General features: G+C 45.2%; 1 protein-coding gene across 2 annotated transcripts; it reads right to left on the reverse strand.

The window, feature by feature from the left end:
- Window positions 1-1483: 1483 nt before the first annotated feature.
- TENT5C (terminal nucleotidyltransferase 5C) lies at window positions 1484-10238 on the reverse strand. 2 transcript variants are annotated; one of them, XM_075764487.1, is made up of 2 exons: window positions 10171-10238; window positions 1484-7502 (listed from the first exon to the last, which is right to left on the reverse strand). In XM_075764487.1, exon 2 carries the CDS (start codon window positions 7474-7476, stop codon window positions 6304-6306), a length of 1173 nt encoding a protein of 390 aa, XP_075620602.1. In that variant the 5' UTR covers window positions 7477-7502; window positions 10171-10238; the 3' UTR covers window positions 1484-6303. The 2 variants fall into 2 exon arrangements, with proteins under 2 accessions (XP_075620602.1, XP_075620611.1); XM_075764496.1 differs by lacking the exon at window positions 10171-10238 and adding an exon at window positions 10002-10155.
- Between the last annotated feature and the right edge of the window lie 7833 nt (window positions 10239-18071).

The following is an 18071-nucleotide window of genomic DNA, read 5'->3' on the forward strand; positions in this document are numbered from 1 at the left end:
GAAAATAGCAACTTCATGTATTTAGCATATTAGTGCACTAAATACATAGTAAGCAACATTCAAAATATGCAGGCATGCAAAGAAAATCTCTCTCTTGCTCACAGGAGCATCTACTCTGTAAGGCCACATTGAGTACTCTGATTTTAAAAATATCAAATATTCCATCATGGAAGGAAGCAGGTAAGTAGGTGCATCTGCCAGAACAATGGCAACAATTTAGAGTATCATTTGCCTAATGCCTCTCACTCCCCCATCACAAGACTGACCTCATCTTGCACAGTATGAAGAAGGCTGGGTTCCAGCAGTACCACAGGACACTTAAAATTATATTTTCACCAACAATAGAGCAAGAACTTCTTTCTTCTTTAGCTCCTCTCAATTTTCATCATCATGTAAGCTCCTTATGGAACTGAAAGTGTACATACTACCACTTGCTCAAGCATCACTATTTTGCTGTTTCAGTATCAGACTCTGCAAATCTAAGTTTGGTATTCTAGAAAATTAAGGATGTTACTCAAAATAACTCTGAAGCATTTATGAGGAGATAAACTGAAGAGTTGAGGTAAGGAGGTTTCAGGTGGCAGGCAGATGGCTTATGTTGCCCAGCTGCATTATCAGCTCTCCAGTTAAGTTCAGAGGAAAGCAATTACACCTTGAAAAGGGACTACACAAGCTTCATGATTACTTCCATAGGATCACACTGCCTCTGCTAATCTCCACAGAAGTTTACACTGCAGGTGTTACAAGGTCCTGAAGACTGGAATTTCTCCAGCATTACTTCACTGATATGCTTGTCTGAGCTCTGGAGGGGATGAGAAGCAAGCACACTTTTCACAGTGCATTTATTTTTGATCCTAGACTGGAAGGAGCAGCAAGCAGACACCACATGCCCCTAGCTTTTGTTCAGCATAGGCCTGCTCAACCCCCATTGACCATTGGTATGTAGAAGCATCAGCTCTTAGGACAGAATGAAAGTACAAAGGCTTTTAATCTATAAATAACTTGAAGAGCTATTACTGACTTAATTTCTCACCTCCTTGACTCATGACTTGAGCTATGCAGGGGGCTCTGATTAGAGTAGCATATAAACTGGAGCACATCCCAGAACAGACTGGCAGACTTCAGCTCAGACCAGTCACTTGTATCTAACAGGCCTAGGGCTGTGCTTTACATGCTTTAAAGTTGAGACCAGATAACGGTCAAAGGGCAAAAATGGTTCTCTAGAAACTATCACTACAATGTAAGTGAAAGCTGAATCATGTCTCACTTAACTGACTCATCTTCAGTAAATTGAGGCAGATGTGTAGGCAGATTGTGCATTCATGAGGGAAAAAACTCCCTGAGTAACATCTAAACCCAAGCATTGCTGTGTACCCCATCACTATTTCTCCCCACTCAGTGTATCTACACACACATTGGCCAATAAGCTCCACAAATACTTTGTCAGTACCATTTAGATACAAGAATTACTTGAGACAAGCAATGTTTAGCATAAGTTTATTTGCACAAGAATTTCAGAATCATTAAGGTCCAAAACCCACTTTCCAAGAATGACAAGTGAACACCACAGTGCAGAACAGTAGACAAAGTTACTGTGACCAATCTCACATTTGGGCTCATCACAAATCCAAATATTTCTAGTACCTTGTTTTGCCAGCTTAAAAAAAAAAGACTCATTTCTTCCAAAGAGGTATGAGAAGGATTTTCCAAGAGCTGACTTCTTTTAATAGTAAAAAATAATATAAGAGATAAACATGGAAAAAAAGGCCTTCTAAATTTCAACAGAAAGTGCAATTCTAATCAGAAAGAGACAAGCCCAATCCAGACACTTCAGTGAGTGACCTTCTCTTCCAATACAATGAGAAGAGCAGGAGTGCTCCAAATATCCCCCCCAAAGCTTCTACAACTACAGCCCAGCATCCCACCATATAATAGTTTCATTGAAATTAAAGAATGCGTATGAAATACACTTCACCATACTTCAGAAATGGTTGAGTAAGACTTAGATGCAAAGGCTGGAAGTATTACTATCCATTTGGCTCTCTCAATGCCCAAGTTAAACCAAGTTGCCAGTGACTATGATCAACTTATTCCTTACTCCTGTGCCTAACAATTATGGCACCCTGATTGAATGAGTTGAGAGGGACAGTAAACAAGTACTATCAGTACACTGACAGCTTAGAATTGAAGAAATTTGTCCAAGTTGCCTTCTAAGAGGCCTTTTCCCAAGCACTTGTATAGTGATAAGCAGAGATCACTACCAACATTAGTAGCTATTCTTGTGATCAGAAACCCACAAAGCCTAGGCACAAAACATACCAAATGCTTAACCCCAGAACTCAATCCCAAAAACATGGGTCTAAGTTTCAATATTACATACTGCTTTGTAGATAAGATATTGATGTTAAAATAAAATGTGAGGCTCTTTTAGAAAATGGTTACTCAAGAGAAAGCAGTAGTCTTCAACCTCCAGCTTAGTGATTGACTGAAGTAGCTGAGGACAAACACAGCAACAATTAAAACTTGAGCTGAGGGAGCATGAAGTATGCTCTACCTTAAAACTTTTTCAGAGTGACCATGGATCAGCATAGGGATTTTACCAAAGTGACTAAAACCCAGTCTACTACTAGGTCTCCTTGGTAGCATCTTTATCAAATAAAAAAAAATCTGTCTTACAATGAGGAAGTCACACCAACAAACTGTAAGTCAAGGGAGACTTGGCACTAAATATTGACAACAGATGCTGAACCTCAGACTGGCTTAGCCCAGCAGAGCTTAAGCTACAGAAAGAAAACAGCTATTTTAAACCACACAGTCTAGTTTACTAGAAGCCTAGTCCTGAGGAATGATGCACTCATACAAGACTTGCAGTCTAGTGTTACTGCAGCTTTGGTTTGATGCCACTGCCCAGAGGGAATGTGTTAGGGTAATAGTCTGAAATAGAGTAGTCTTTCTCTAACCTCCACTTGACACAAGTGGGCAACAGAGGATAGAGCAGGTTTGCAGAGGCATTAAGTACTGACAGGAGACCTAATCAGGCAGGCAGCCTAGACATGGCCTAGGGTCATCATTTTTAACTGTTACCTAGCAGTCATTCTCATGTTACTCCTTGCTACAGGGGCCACCATGAGCCTGAACTCAAACCAGCTAGCACACACCAAATTAAGCTAGTGCCACATGCAACATCAGGCTGCTAGGACAACTTGAAACAGAAAGAGGTAGGCTGCTGGCAACACAGTGATAGAAAGCTACTGCATATTCCAGCTCTACCTGCCAAGCCAGGATTATTTTGAAGGTAGTGAGACAAATAGTGTTCCAGCAATCCTGTATACAGTAGGGCCAATGCAGCTGTGGTGTGCAGCTTCAGGATACAGTTTAACTATTCAAGAGCTTAACATCCAGGCTACAAAGCATTGATATTTCTAATATGCCAGAGCAACCTAAGAGCCAGGCAGAGAACACAGCAGTCCTGCAAGGCATAAACTCAAGAAGTCAGCTGTTCAGAGAGCAGCCATTCAACATAAAGATTCCTTAGAGGCCTCAGCAACAAGTTACATTAGCAAAAGCACAGTATTTATGGCAGGAAGCTTAAATTCTCCATAGCTCTATCTCAGTAGGAATCCATTAAAGCCTTTTTTCCAGCACATCTTTTTCCAACAGATGCACCTGGCCTGATGTCCAGCAGCCAAGGCAAAGACTAGTAAAACGTAAGTCTGCTTGTTTCAAGCTTGCGAGGACTCCTAAGCATCTGAGCCCTTCTTCCACATGAGCTGATGCACAGGAACAGTTTCTAAAGATCAGCCATGAGATTGCACAAGACAGATACATGACTAAGTTATTTGATATGCAAATCAAACATGTCCCTTTAGGCAATGGTTTACTTCTGCAATGGGTACAGCTTAGGTTGGCTTTAAAAACAGCTATTTAAAAGATGACAGCAATTAAACTCCTAAGCAATACTTCCTTCTTTCTAGTGACACTCTATGCTAAGCCAAGCATTGCCTTGCATGTCAAAGTTCCTCATGTCTAGGTTCACGTTCCAGCAGTAAGGCTGCACTAAGTTTAACACACATGACAACACTGGCATCATGTTAGTTTTTTAAAAAGCCTTCTAAATAGTCAAAGTCTTGGGTGAGATGCCTTGTCTGTAAGCTACATCAAGTCCAAACCACAGTTACTGAAAAAGGCTGGGTTCACTTTCAAGTTTAGCTACTTTGACTACTCAGGAAGCCTTTAATGAAAAAAGCAACCAAAAACCACACAACAGAAGACACCAAATTACTCGTCTATTTGCTACTGAAGTTGCTTACAAGACTGTTCAAAAAGATTAAGCTAAAGCATGCTTGGCTATAGTCTGCTTTCCAGATTGTATCCCTCCCTGCCTTCCTAAGCTAAATGAAGTCTGAACAAAAGAGTAGCCTCACTGCTTTATTGAGGCAGTCTTTATGAAGTAGTTATGAAAAGTGAGAGAACTTGCAATATAACTGGAAGGTTTTGGTCCTATGAGGAACAGGCAGGTTTTTTTACTGCCATTTAAATGCTGCGCTGCTACTTCTTTCCACCTTGATCAGTAACCATACATTGGTGTTTCTTCTGCTTTACCTTCTAAGTTTAAATCATTTGTTTGATCAGACATAAGCTTTGTGTTTGGTCTCAAGCTTACAGAGACAGCTAGAAGTCATAAAAAAGGTTTAGCAAACAAGTATTCTTAAACATTGCATCAGTACATAATAAATAGCTCTAAGATTTGCCTTTCTAGTCTACTTCTCTGGTTAAGCAAAGGAAATTAATTTGCTGTATGTATTTTACTATTGCAATTCAGTGAAAATCATCCAGTTAATATACCACTTTCTAATACCACTATATACATAACTGGGGAATTTTTAACCTTCCTTATAAAGCAGAGGAGTTTCAAAGCAGCAAGTTCAGCACATAGCCTTTGGGAAGGTCAGCCCCCTACACCTTCAAGGGACTACACACTCTTGCAGAGGCTGTTCTGAAAACAGGGGCAGACTTTCACCACACACCGCCTCCATAGAGAGCCCTGCTTAGGGTTTATACACCTCTTCAAGTGTGGGCTAAGACCAGTAGGGAGGAAGAATTTGACTTTAACCACTCAAAATACCATCTCATGCAGTGACCAGGTGATAGTGATAAACCTGTAAGCTCAACCCTTAAGTGGTGACAGAAAGACAAGCCTTCAGGACCTGCCTGAAGTTGTACAAGAAGAAATTCATTTTAGGAGGCACTTCAGGAATTTATGCTGTGGCAGGAGTGCACATAATCCTGCAACTTAGTGGTTTGGGTTTGTTTTGGGTTTTTTTTTTTTTTGCTTGGTGTGGACCTGTGAGGAAGAAAGTCAGGCTAAACCTCAGTGTAAGAGCTGTGCTACTTTCCAACTGTGCCAAAAATTGTTTTGAAAGATGCAGTCAGAAAGGCTTTATCTTGAGCCTGGACTTAACAGTATTTGTTCCATCCTAACTATTCAAACTGTGGTTCCAATTCTATTTCAGGCTTCAATTCCTCATTTCAAGGACTTTTCACATTAGCAAGTTTCAGAGTGTGTTTTGGTGCATGTTTAGAGATGCCACCTTCCAAATTTTTGTACTCAAGAAAAGTTTAGCCAGCTTATGCTTTAGAGATAGATTTACTAATCCATCTTCAACTTCCAAGAAATTAATCTTGAACTTGAGGCAGGACCATATATCCCTAGGTACTACAGGAAAGAACATTTAGGCCCTCTATAAGACAGACAGTATCCATTCTGTTACCAGTTCTGTCCAGCCAGAAAGTAGAAGCAGCCCAAGCATGACACGAGCACAATTAGTTCAATAGAAAGCTGGCCAGAACTTGAACTGAGGAAGTGTAGAGTAATGAGGTTAGGCAATAGAAAGCAGAGAGTTTTGCTGCTATTCCACAAGTGGCTTCTGCTCCACTCAAGACATTTTACAGTCTTTCCTCTACTAACTAACCTGGTTTACTGAATACTCCACTTAGATCACATGTTAATAGCCACTTCCAGAACTAGTACAGAGTTTTGTAACTACTACTCTTAACATTTGGCTGCTGGTTCTCTTCTAATGAAGAGGTAATAAGGCTTCTTGGCATTTGTAGAGATATACTGAAAGGTTCATAGCTGGTCACCTGGTTGCATATTCCTACCACACACCAGGAAATGGACAGTCCGATGCAGTAATGTTTCCATTAGAAAACCTCCAACTAACAGTTATTTCTTATCTATATACACTCAGCATGTTGGCCTTCAGTAGCCTCCATCTACTCAAGAACACTCAAGCGAAACAATCAATTGCAAGGCAACCAAGTGGGGTAGGACTGGCTGTACGGCACAGGAGCATTTGCAAGATAGTAGTTGCTGAAGTTTACATCACTAACATAAGGTGCTGGCTGGTAATAACAGGTAACATTAGTGGCATTAGGGATGATGTTTTGTTCTGCCAGTACTTTGAGTGCCAGCAGCGAAATCAAGTTGAGAGTCTGCCTTCGCTCATGTCCCATGAGACAGACTGTGCTCTCATTCACCACCCTGCGCAGAATCATGAGGTAGTCATATTTGCTCCTTTCTTCTTTGGAGAAGTGGTTCTGGAGGTAGGTCTCTAGTTTGCGCTGCTGATCCAGGATGTCTGGAAAGTCTATGAAGAATCGGGAGCACATGTAGCGCTCTAATGTTTTGATCTCATCCTTATCCATGGGCCTGAAGTCCCGTACTAAGAGGTTACTATACTTCAGAAGCCCACCACCTCTGATCTCTTCAGGATTTTTGGTAGCTATCAGCTTGTTCTGGAGGTGATCAAAAGCTGCTTCAAAGTCTCCATACATGCTCTCCCCGATCACAGTTGGATGGAAATGTTCTGACATGGGGGTTTCTGAGTAGTCATAGTAAAAGAGCAGGGAGTCCAGTATGATTTGGAAAGAGTCCACACTGAACTCAAACTGTCGTCTTATACAGTCTACAAACTTCAACTCCACATTCCTACCATGTTTGTTGGAAAGTGATATCAAGCTCCAGCGGTCAGATTCTGTGTACACTTTGACTAGCTTCTGGATGTAGGCTTCCTTCAGTGTTACTGGACTGATTTTTAGCTTGCTTACTCCTTCTGGCAAGAAATTCAAGAGGGATCGCAACACCACATCTCGAACTAACTGAAACTCTGCCTCACTTGGAAGAGAAACTTGAAAAATGAGATCCAGGTCTTTGCATCCCAGCCCATTATCCTTGACCAGGACATGACCAGCTGCAGAGCCATTCAGACGGACATCATGTACCACAATGCCTGCTTCACTCAGCCTACTCCGAACAGTCTGAACAATGTCCTTCAGAGTTAGCTTCAGTGTCGGGAAGTTACCTCGTCCATGGATCGGAACCACCTCTGTAAGAACCTCATGCAGACGGCTGACCTGCTCCCAGTTCAGTACACTGCATGACATGCAGTCTCTGTTACTTCCTTTGCCTGCCATCTTAAGGTTTTTCTTCTCCAAAGAAACTGTAAGGAGGTGGAATAAAAGAAAAGAAAAGTCAGACTTTATGTTTAGACTTCCTACATATATCCTGTACTCTGCTTTTCTGTCTACACAAAGACACAAACTAGAAAGAAACAATTTTATGTCCTAATGATTATCAGCAAGCCTTTCACATGAAATGATACACAGCTTCTTCATTGGTGCAGGCAAAAGATTTAGTTGTCATCCTTTTTTTTGGTGAGGTAGAGTTAAGTACTTCAGCAAAGCAGTTTGCATCAAAGGGAAATCATCAATGAAGATGACATATAAGCTTCACCCAAGTTTAAGATCATCTGCAGCACCAGCTGAAGCCAGATGAGCCATAAGTGCAAAGCACTTCTGAAAGTTAAACTTTGAACTTGTTTCATTATACATAATGCTCAAACTGCTCTCTGCAACTAACACAACAGTGGAAGACACTCAGGTGCCAGTTTCAGGGCTTAGACATCCAGTCCACTGAGAGCTTAATTATGCCAGAGATACATGATTTCTTCCTTTTCATAGAAGTTTTTCATTTCTCAACCATCCAGCATCTACCACCCATGGGATAAGGGCCAAGTACACCTTGCTCCTGCAAAAAGCTACAGCACTGCAGTTGAAATTCTGTCCAGGATGCTGAAAAGTCAGACAACTATTCAATTTGCACTCCAGTCTTTGTAAGCAACTCTTTACCCTTCTTCAGATACATTGCATAATCAAAATACCTTTTTGGAAATACTCATACTTGCCCCAACCTTTTGCTCACATATTCAGATGATGTACATCATGTTAGTGTTACTCTAAGGACTTGAGAACCTTACTGACCAGACTTGGCGACAGCCTCATCTGAAGTTTTGCACTTTAAGAAGTCTTGTCACAGTTGACCAGATCACTCTCCTGTGCTTAAGTGGCTTGTGTTTTGAAGTATGTAGGTACTTACATATGTTCTACAGTCATGCAACTCCAACTGGTATTAATACACTTTTCTCTTTTTAAGTGTTCCAGGTTTCTATTGTGGCCAGGTGCTTCCTGACAGCTACAGTCTAATTGAGGCCTCACCTTCTTCTGCCCCAAGTACTTGTGAAGACTGCAGCTGCCAAGGTCAGACTAGTCAGACCTAAGGTAGTTAACTCTTGCCTACCAGGAACTGTTTAAAACCCAAGCATATAGTTGCCTAACATGCATCAACATAGTGCATGGAACACTTTTAAAGCAAGATTCAAAGAGCAGCTATTGTCATTTCATGCCTTTGTCATTTCTTCCAGCTTTTAATCTTTTTAGAGCTCATTTGATCCATCACTTCTTCTACAGAAGAGAGTCAAATTCAAGATTAAATATACAGTAAGATAAAAATGCTCCTGGGTAATCAATTTCTGCCCTTGAGCATGAGCTGCTGCACTACAAGCTCCTGTGGGTTCCATAGCTCCAGCAGACATGAAACAAACTGTGATTTGTAAGATGGTTTCATCCAGGACAAATCAAGGGGTTCTTCAAACTCAAGGCTGCAATGTAGCAGAAAACCAGAGGCATCAAGCCTGCCAGCATTTGCCCTCAGGCACCTCAAACACATTCAAGTACATTTTCATCTTATAACCACTATATTTTCATTAAATCCTTCAGATTACTAAACAACACAAGAGCCTTCCATAACTTCTGGCTTAAGCTGCAAGTCCTTTCAGTTACTACATCTGACAGTGCTCCCTCTCTTCCTTCCCATTTGTAGCCTCCTCAGCAGCTAAGAAAACATGCAGAGCCCACCCAGGGACCAGAAAGGACTCAGAGCAGTGCTTCCCACCCCACCACACACACTTGGTTCTGCTTGGTGATCCTCACCTAGAAGGGTAATGCATGTTGCTGGTGTTGGGGGGAAAATAAAGTATTTAATTTCCAGTTCAGTGGAGAGTTTAATTCTCAGGCTGTCAACCTATGAAGCCTCCCACCCCCAAATCACTCATACACCTGCCTACTCTACAAGATTTCTGTTAGTGACAGCAGGATCTTAGTGACTTTAATGTACTTGGGATGCTAGCAGTTCACATGCCTTGTTTCATTTGCCATCACAAGATGATCCGATATCTTCAGATGTTCATTCACTAGGAAAACAACTCTGAAGCAGAGATAGGCGCTACCTGTTTTTAATACCAGGAGTAAAGAGCATTGTAGCTTCACATGGATGCAAATCCCAAATCCGAGGCAGAAGGAGCAAGGACCACCTTTGTCATAACGAAGTACACAACTCTGCAGCAGGTTTCCCTCTAAAACATAGCTTGACACAACACCTACAAAACCCTGACGACCGTACCCGCAGCAAGCGGTACCCCTGTGACACTCCAGTGTCACAAGCCTCCTCCAAACCCGAGCGGCACTGCGGGAGGGGAGGCTCAGCTTCCCTTACAAGACGTTTTCTCTTGAGAGGAGAGCCGAGCGCGCTTTGCTGAGCCGGCGGGGGCGATTCACACGGTGCACCGCCGGCTCAGCTCCGCGCACGCAGGACCCGCACTCACCTGGGCCACGCCGAACTCGCCGTTAAGCCGTTTAAAATAATAACCATCATTTTTAAAGCGTTACCAAGAGCTTGCCTCGAGGAGATTCCTCATGTAAGTGACCCCGCCCGCCGCGCCGGCTCGGCGGCCGAGACCCGAGCCTCCCCCCTTCGCCGCCCCCGGTGCTCACCGGTCAGCTCAGCCGCGCCGCGCACCCCGAGCGACCGCGCCAGCCTCACACGCGCGATCCGCTGCTCTTCGCGCCCGCCCTTTATCGCCGCGCCGCCGGCCTGCCCCGCCCCCCCTCAGCCGTGAGGTAACCGGCGGGCGGGGCGCGAGGCAGCGGCACCAGTAACGGCCGCTGCGGCGGGGCTCCCCCTCACCCCCACCCGCCCCAGCCCTCCCGCCGAGGGGGAGCGGGGGCGGGCTTGGCCGCCATTCGGGCCGCCGGGCGCTCAGCCCGGGAGACCGGTGGGGATCGGGGTGAGGAGAGGACGGGGATGACCCCCCTCCCCGCCATGGAGCCCTCACCCCCCGCCTCCAGGGGCTCGCCTCGAACCCCCTCACACAGCAGGTGGCGGTGGGGGGCGCCCAACGGTCGCTTTCCACCACCACCACCCCCCCCCCCCCCCCATATATGTACGAGCGCACACGGAAGGAAAAGCAACGGCCTAAAGATTTAAAGGGACTAACGGAAGATAGGGAAGTGGACTACAACGAAAAGCAGGCTGAAATACAGCGTCACTTTCCGAAAGGTACCTTGTCTTGGACAGAACAACTGTCAGCATAGAGCCAAAATTTCCAGGCTTCGCTAAAGAGTTTGTTATGGTGCTACATCGGAAAACAGCCAAAGTAGGAGTTTATACAAAAACTGCCAAGGATGCGCTAGCAAGGACAGGGCAAAAGTGTTGAAACAGCGTGCTACTGAAAACCACAGCTGATGGGCTGTGGGAGGCACTGGAGACGTGGAGGAGGACGGAACTATTAGACAGGAAGCAATGAATAACTTGGAGATACAGAGTAATCAAAATCGGCTGGCGTTTAATAGTACACGGTGCAAGATCATGCGCTGCAGGGATAAAAGCTACAATTTCTGCTGTAAATGCTCAGCGTTTCAGCAAAGGACAGAACGGATCTGGGGTATTTGCCTTTCATAGGATAAACAGGAATCAATGAAGGGAGGAAAAAAAGCAAAACTTATCCTAGGACAGGCCAGTTGATGTATTTCTAGTAGAGCTAAAAAAAGTATTTACAAAACAACACATCTGTTATACAGTTTGGTCATACATAGTCAAGAAAGATGAATTAAAACCTGCACACACATGGAGAAGAGCTGACCTTGTAAAAGCAAACTGAAAAGCTCCTCTTTGCCGAGCAAACACAAACAGACTTGCCTTGTTTCACCAACAAAGCCAAAGCTGAGCAGGAATATGGGTAGGTTGCTTTATTTATGTATTTATTTTTCTCCAATAGCACACCATTGGGATAAATAACAGGAAACAAAAGGAACTGTTTAAATTAAAGGATAAGACTGACACAAGAATCAGATTCAAGGCAAGTTACCATCTTTTTGTCCGATGAGAGAATCATGAATTCAGAGCATTGCAGGAGGGAGGAAGCGAAATAAAACTAACTTGTTTCAAGACTGAGCTAGAAAAGAAAATTGTAATGTGATTGTCTGTGGTGGTACAGAGTTGGATGTGAGGATCCAGATCTCTCTCAACATCTTTTTCCTGTGTTTCTAAAACAAGAAAGAGAAATAGGGAACTCAAGTAGTAGCAGAAATGACAGAGACATAAACACCAGTAACTAAATGTCTCACTTCAAGATTAAAATAGTGAATGGTCTCCCCTCTTAAGAATATTTTTTCAGCAATATTTCTGCCTCAAAAATTATTGTTTTATGACAATACCTGATTATTTTGGACAGTATATTTTCTGTTGCCCTATGGGTAAACAGCAATTAAATTACATGTTGAGAAATATTTTCTATTTGTACTATTCATTAGATACCAATAGAGGCAAAGATAAACTGCAGCACATACTGAAAGGTTCACAATTTACATTATGTGTTTACAAGTTCTTGTTTCACAAAAATGTTTGTGAAAACAAAGAGGTATCTCAACTATATCTGAAAGATTGGATGCCTGAGATGTTTTCTGCCTCCTCTGATTTGCAGACCTTGAGTATTTGTCAGTGGAAGTGCAGCAGTCTCAGCAGTGAATTTAAACCTCCTGACTATACACTTGTTCTTTTTAATTGCTTTTCATTGGTTCCACAGAAGGGGCCCGTGGGACGGGATTTTGAAACACCATTTAAAGCCTGCTGGACCAGACTCCTGGGTGAGCTGCAGGAGTAACGAGGAATGCATCTTTGAGTAATGAACATCTAGGAGAATGAGACGAGAGCCAGCCTCCTGCTATCCATCTGCTTGTGTCTGTGCAGTGGATTACTGTGCCGTGAGGATGGAAAACGTGGAAGCACACAGCCCACTGGCGAGACAAGAGATTAAAAGCCATGGGTTACTGCTCGAGTGCTGTGGCTGCCGAGGAGGCTCTGACGTAGGCCCAGACCCAGCTCCAGGGTACGGTCTTGACATTTAACCTTTATTTAGGACTGACTTTCCCGCTGTCAACTGTAATTCCAAGTCTAGGGAGAAGTAACGGATTATCCCAATCTTTGCAAGCTATCCTTTGAGAGCGACTGGGATGCAGACAAATTTCTGCCAAGAGGCAGTGAGCGGCAGCAGCCATGGTCCCCCTCTGCCCTTGGACAACCACCATCTCGCCCTTCTCCCACAGCTGCTCCATCTCTCATCTCTGCCCGTGTCCCCTGCACCTCTTCCCAGCTACAGTCCCTCCTCTCCTGTCCTGTGGTGCATGCCCCTTCAGGATACACACCATGGGACCTGTTTCAAAGGGTTTTCAAAAGAGAAGATGGGGAAGGAAGAAGGACCAAATGGCTCCTGGGATGGCAGTGTGACAGGCTCTGGTAGCTGCCAAAACAAATATGGAGTTTTATGAACATAGTGCAAATTGTTCATTTTAATCCAGTAAATAGGGCAGCAAATTTGGCAGAAGAAATGCACTTAAAAACTTGTAAGTCAGCTCAGTGACCTGGCACTGTCAGATTAGTTTCCTTACATGATGCATTGCTGAACGTAATGTGTCATTATAAATCTTGGTTGCTACAGCTGTTAAAGCCATAAAGTGAAGCAGAGTTATTAATACCCAGTAGTAGTAGCTGTCATGGTCCATTCTGTAATTGATCATCAAATCTGCAGTTGGGAAACTCTTCTTTTTTGTCTGACATGTGGAGTAACTGCATGTCTGCAGATGCTGGGAGTGTGGAGACAGGTAGGAACGTCTCACCCACGTGGGGCTATGGTGAAATCCTCCTGCAGAGTATCAAGAGAGCCCCTTTCTCTGTTGCTAGCTGCCTTTACAAGTCTGAGGCTTCCTGCGGGGAGATGCAGCAATCCTTCCTCCTGACATATAGATAAAAGTACACACGTGAAGTCCAGTACAGACGTGCAGAGTGTACTAATGCAGGGAACAGCAGTCCTTCAAAAATCTGAGGTTAGATTTTTCCACTAGAAGCACAGCGACAGCTGGGAAGTTCCTGCTCCAAGTTCTGAGCTCAGCAAAAGCTGAGAGACACTCCTCCTCCAAGGGGCAAGAAATGCCACCAGACCCCTTCACTACCAGCACCTGTGCAAAGTGGGAGCTCCAAGCTCCTGCTGCATTTAGACCTGAGGGGGACACAAACCCAGAGTTGCTCTCGCAAACGTCCTTTTGAAGATGTCCCCACCCATTAGCCCTTGTACCACTTTGCTGCGTGCCACCTCTGACAACTTGGGCTGTGGGCTGCAGACTCTTCTTCTCATGAACCCTCTGATGTATAAGCCCAAAACTGCTTAAAAGCCTGAAAGAACAGAGCTGCCTGAATGTGTGATACGCAGGCCAAGTTCTCCCAGTAAGGAAGAGGTGGTTACACCTCTGCCCCGGCCCCTGGTGCTTTTGCTTCCGCCTTAGGAGTTTTGACGATCTGTGCTGTGAGGCTCCGGAGTGGGCAGCCCAGGGAAGCCCAGCATTTTCTTTTCCCTTACGAAGTAGCAGGGCAGACACATGCTGAGATGGAATGCACTCACTGGAGCGAGTGGGCAGCGGCCTGTCATCTGACTTGTTTTTTCCTTGCACCTGAGTTCGCCCCAACTGCTTAATTAGTCACACGGTTTCCTGGAACCCAGGGGAGAATGAACTGTCAAAAATTTCAGTGGTGTGGGAGATGAGAAAGGCTGAAGGGGGAACGTGGAGGTGGGGGGAGAACAAGGGTTTGCAAATCAGACTGAAAAAAATATTTATTTTGGGAGTCGTGAGCAAATTCAGGACACATCGCCTCAGCTGCAGGTGGCAAACACAGCAAAGGGGGGTACAGAGAAACAGTGAAGTTGCTTAGGAAGTGCTGCCTCGGTTGTGTGGAGCTCTTATGTGCCGAGCTGCCCATGGGCTCTGCCCCACGGATTTTGTACTTTCCCCCACTACAGGTTTTCGCTTTTAAATCACATCTTTTTCACATTCCCTCATCATCCATGGCCCCAGGAGCCGGTGCAGAGGAGTGGAGTGGTCACACCACGACTGGACCAACCCCATGGTTTTAGTTGCAGACGGTACTGTTTGCACCCCGCAAATTCACAGATTTTAAGGCCAACAGAGGTGATTAACTATGTCTTAGTACTCATAGGATCCCTGGATAATATAAGCCTGCTGTAAAACTCATAGCCCCTTCAATAACTTGCATGTGCCTGCAGACTTTCTTCAAATTGCTCAAGAGATGGATAATTCAGTGTTTCCCCATGGTAATTTGCTGCAATTGTTAACTGCTTTCATGACTAAAGGTTGCAGTTTGCTCTGGTTTTAATTTTCACCTGCCTTTCTTTTCTGTATGCTTTTTTGCTTTGCTAGATTGTGGAGGCTTTTCTTGAAAAATTGTCTGCAATCTTTAAGGCTTTTGCAGTAGCCCTTCATCTCTAGCTGGTGGCAATGGCAACTGGAAAGGAGGTTTTGCACAGGTAATGCAGTATTGTAACTTAAAATAATCTAAATGAGAGTTGTTAAAGACTCCCTATCCTAGAATCATAGAATCATAGAATGGTTTGGGTTGGAAGGGACCTTAAAGATCATCTAGTTCCAACCCCCCTGCCATGGGCAGGGACACCCTCCACTAGACCACGTTGCCCAAAGCTCCATCCAACCTGGCCTTGAACACTTCCAGGGATGGGGCATCCACAGCTTCTCTGGGCAACCTGTTCCAGTGCCTCACCACTCTCACAGTGAAACATTTTTTCCTTATATGTAATCTAAATCCTCAGATACTCAGTCACACCCTTTGCTTTGGGTCAGGTTTATGTGATTTAAAAGTAATCCTTCCCAAGAGGGGATTTGCGTTTGGCTGGAGCAGCTCGCCAGCTAGGCCACCACACAAGCACACAGGCACTAGGGCAAGCACGGGAGGTGAGGCAGGATGAAGGCAAACTTTAAGCTGCGTTGGACTGTCACTCTCAGAAGCCTTGGGGCCCATCTCAACTACAAAGAGCCATCTCGGTCTGCTTGGTGGGCCACCAGCACCACATGGAAACTCTACAGCTCTGGAAACTGTTGTCCTGCTGTTTCCCAGCAGGAGGCTGACAACTGGTGCATGTTCCCTGCTGGCACTGGTGAGGGAGTCCTTGAGAAGCACATGGGTAGCAGCCCCAGCAGGATCTCTGTGGTGGCCCATCCCTTCTGCAGCGTGACCACTGTTCCATCCGCCTCTCCTGTGGGAAAGGGATAACAATCTCCCTTCCCACCAGGTTTCCATCTCACCCTATCAGGTCTGATTTGACTGCCAGTCTTGCCTCCTCCATGGCCAGCCAGCATCCTGCAAAGATCCAAGAGGCCCTTGCAGTTTTTCCAACAGTTTTGCCTCCAGCTGTCTTGTACAGAGCTGCACTAGAACAATCCTCCCAGTGACAGATAATCAGGGCTTTCAGGCTCTCTTATCTCATGCAGAAGAGATAGGGCAAAGTTACACATCCCACATGAGGAGATAGCTTTACCATAGTTCTTTCTAATGAAATCTGACGGTTTACCTCTGCACAGAAGCTTACAAAGTCTGGCCTATGCTGGGGAAAACTTGCAGCTATGTGGTATCCCTTTGGATAAAAAGGCTTGAAGAGGAAGTCAAGTGTTGGGGTCTCTGGAGACAAGAAGGAAAAGTTAAGGCTGGTGATGTACTCTGCACAGGCGTCCTGCTAAGACCTAAGGAAGTGTTCAAGGCCAGGTTGGATGGTTGGGACCCAAACCATTCCATGATTCTATGAGAGTATCCTTATCTATGGGACAAAAAGCAAGTGCTCTGTCTCCTTTTGCCATAGACCAGACCTGAACCTTATGATGGGCAGAAAAAAAGTAGCTGTACCAAGATTTCTGTAGTGCCCCATAGTCTTCCATGGTGTCACATGTAACAAACCTTGGAATCAAGGAAGATTACCAGAACATATGATGCCTCTTGTCTACGCTGCGTCAGATTTCAGTGCTGAATGCAACTCATATCTCAGTTAATGGTAAGAGATCAGAATAAAAACCTGGATTTAGTTACAATTCCTGTTCTGCAGTTCAAAATCTACTTGTTGCATGAGAGCTACTATAAAACAGAGGAGTGGGGCAGTTTTCAAGCTGAGTCAGACATTTGATTTTCAGCGGCAAGAGCCTATTCAGACGTTTCAAACGAGGCCAGTAAGGGAATTATTTGGTCTGGCTTCCAGTTTAGTTTGCAATGGGAAGCGTAACCAGTTCATAATGTGCATAACAAAAAAGCTTCACAGGGATGCAAAACCTGTGACATTACAAAGGTGCTTGCAGTTTGAGTCCTGAATGAGAAGCCTCCATCCAGAGCAAGCTACTGCTAACTGCTGTCAGCTTTCATCTGTGTGCCGACTGCGCTCCCACTTAGGTGGATGTGGCCGTGTAACAGTCCTTAGCAGCAAGCTGATGTGCCTCCCAGCAGACTTCCTGTGTGGATGATTTCCTGTAGGCAAACTCAGCTCAGGCTGAGAATCCTGCTCGTGGTGATTGTCCTACAAAGCCGCCAGGGATCGTACAGTAAGGGAACAGCCCCGCTGTTTGGTTTTGATCTCCAAGCTAGTGACTCACAGCTGTGAATTTGGATCCCAGCGTGGTTTCTCCAGGCTTCCCAGGTAACTGCTCCTCTAGGCCTCCTTTCTGTGCCATGCTTGCCGTTGGGGTGGCTGGGCTGCTCTGAGCAGTGAGGGTAGCAGAAATTGGAAGTTCAGATGTTGGGTTTTCCAGTGGTCACTCCGCTCGCCTCCAATCGATTTGTATCCTTACCCCCGCTGGAGGCTGCAATGAAGCAAACTCCAGACACACATCTCAAAAGAGCAGCTCACCGACTCCACACAGTAGAAACCTGTTACTAGAACACTGCTCTGGGTGTCAGTGTCGTTTCTACCTCATCTCCAAAGTTAAAAAAACCTGTCAATGCAAAATATACAAACAGTAGCAAATGAGGGCCTCAAAAACGCAAGATTAATTTTTAAAAAAATGGGCTTTTAGTAACATATTGGGATTCTTTGGTATGTATTTGTTTTCTGAGCATTCGTAAGGAGACAGGACAGGGAGGTGGGAGACCCCTCGGTTTTAAAAAGGGCAAGGCGAGACAGGCACTGGTGGATGTAGGGAGGAGAGAATTGCAGCGGTACTCACAGGTATCTGAGGATTATTATGGAAATCACTACTTCAATACTGACAAAGGAAAAAGAAAGTAGCGCCCTGACGACAGTAACGGCGTCAAGGCCGGTTCGCAGCACGGACTTCCACAGCCGTCATCGCTGCAGACCTGGCGGGGCGGCCCACGGGTGACCCCCCCGCCGCTAGCGGCCCCCGCCCCTGCCGCCCTCCCCAGGCGGCTCCCGGCTGGCCCCTGCTGGCGGGGCCGGGGCCGTGCCCGCGTCCGTGCCCGTGCCCGCGGAGAGCCGGGGAGGCCGGGCCCAGCGTGTCACCGCCCGGCGACAACGCGGCTCCGCCGTCTCCAT

Source organism: Balearica regulorum, chromosome 1 (genome assembly GCF_011004875.1).
Source record: "Balearica regulorum gibbericeps isolate bBalReg1 chromosome 1, bBalReg1.pri, whole genome shotgun sequence".
In the NCBI taxonomy this organism is placed as follows: Eukaryota; Metazoa; Chordata; class Aves; order Gruiformes; family Gruidae; genus Balearica; species Balearica regulorum.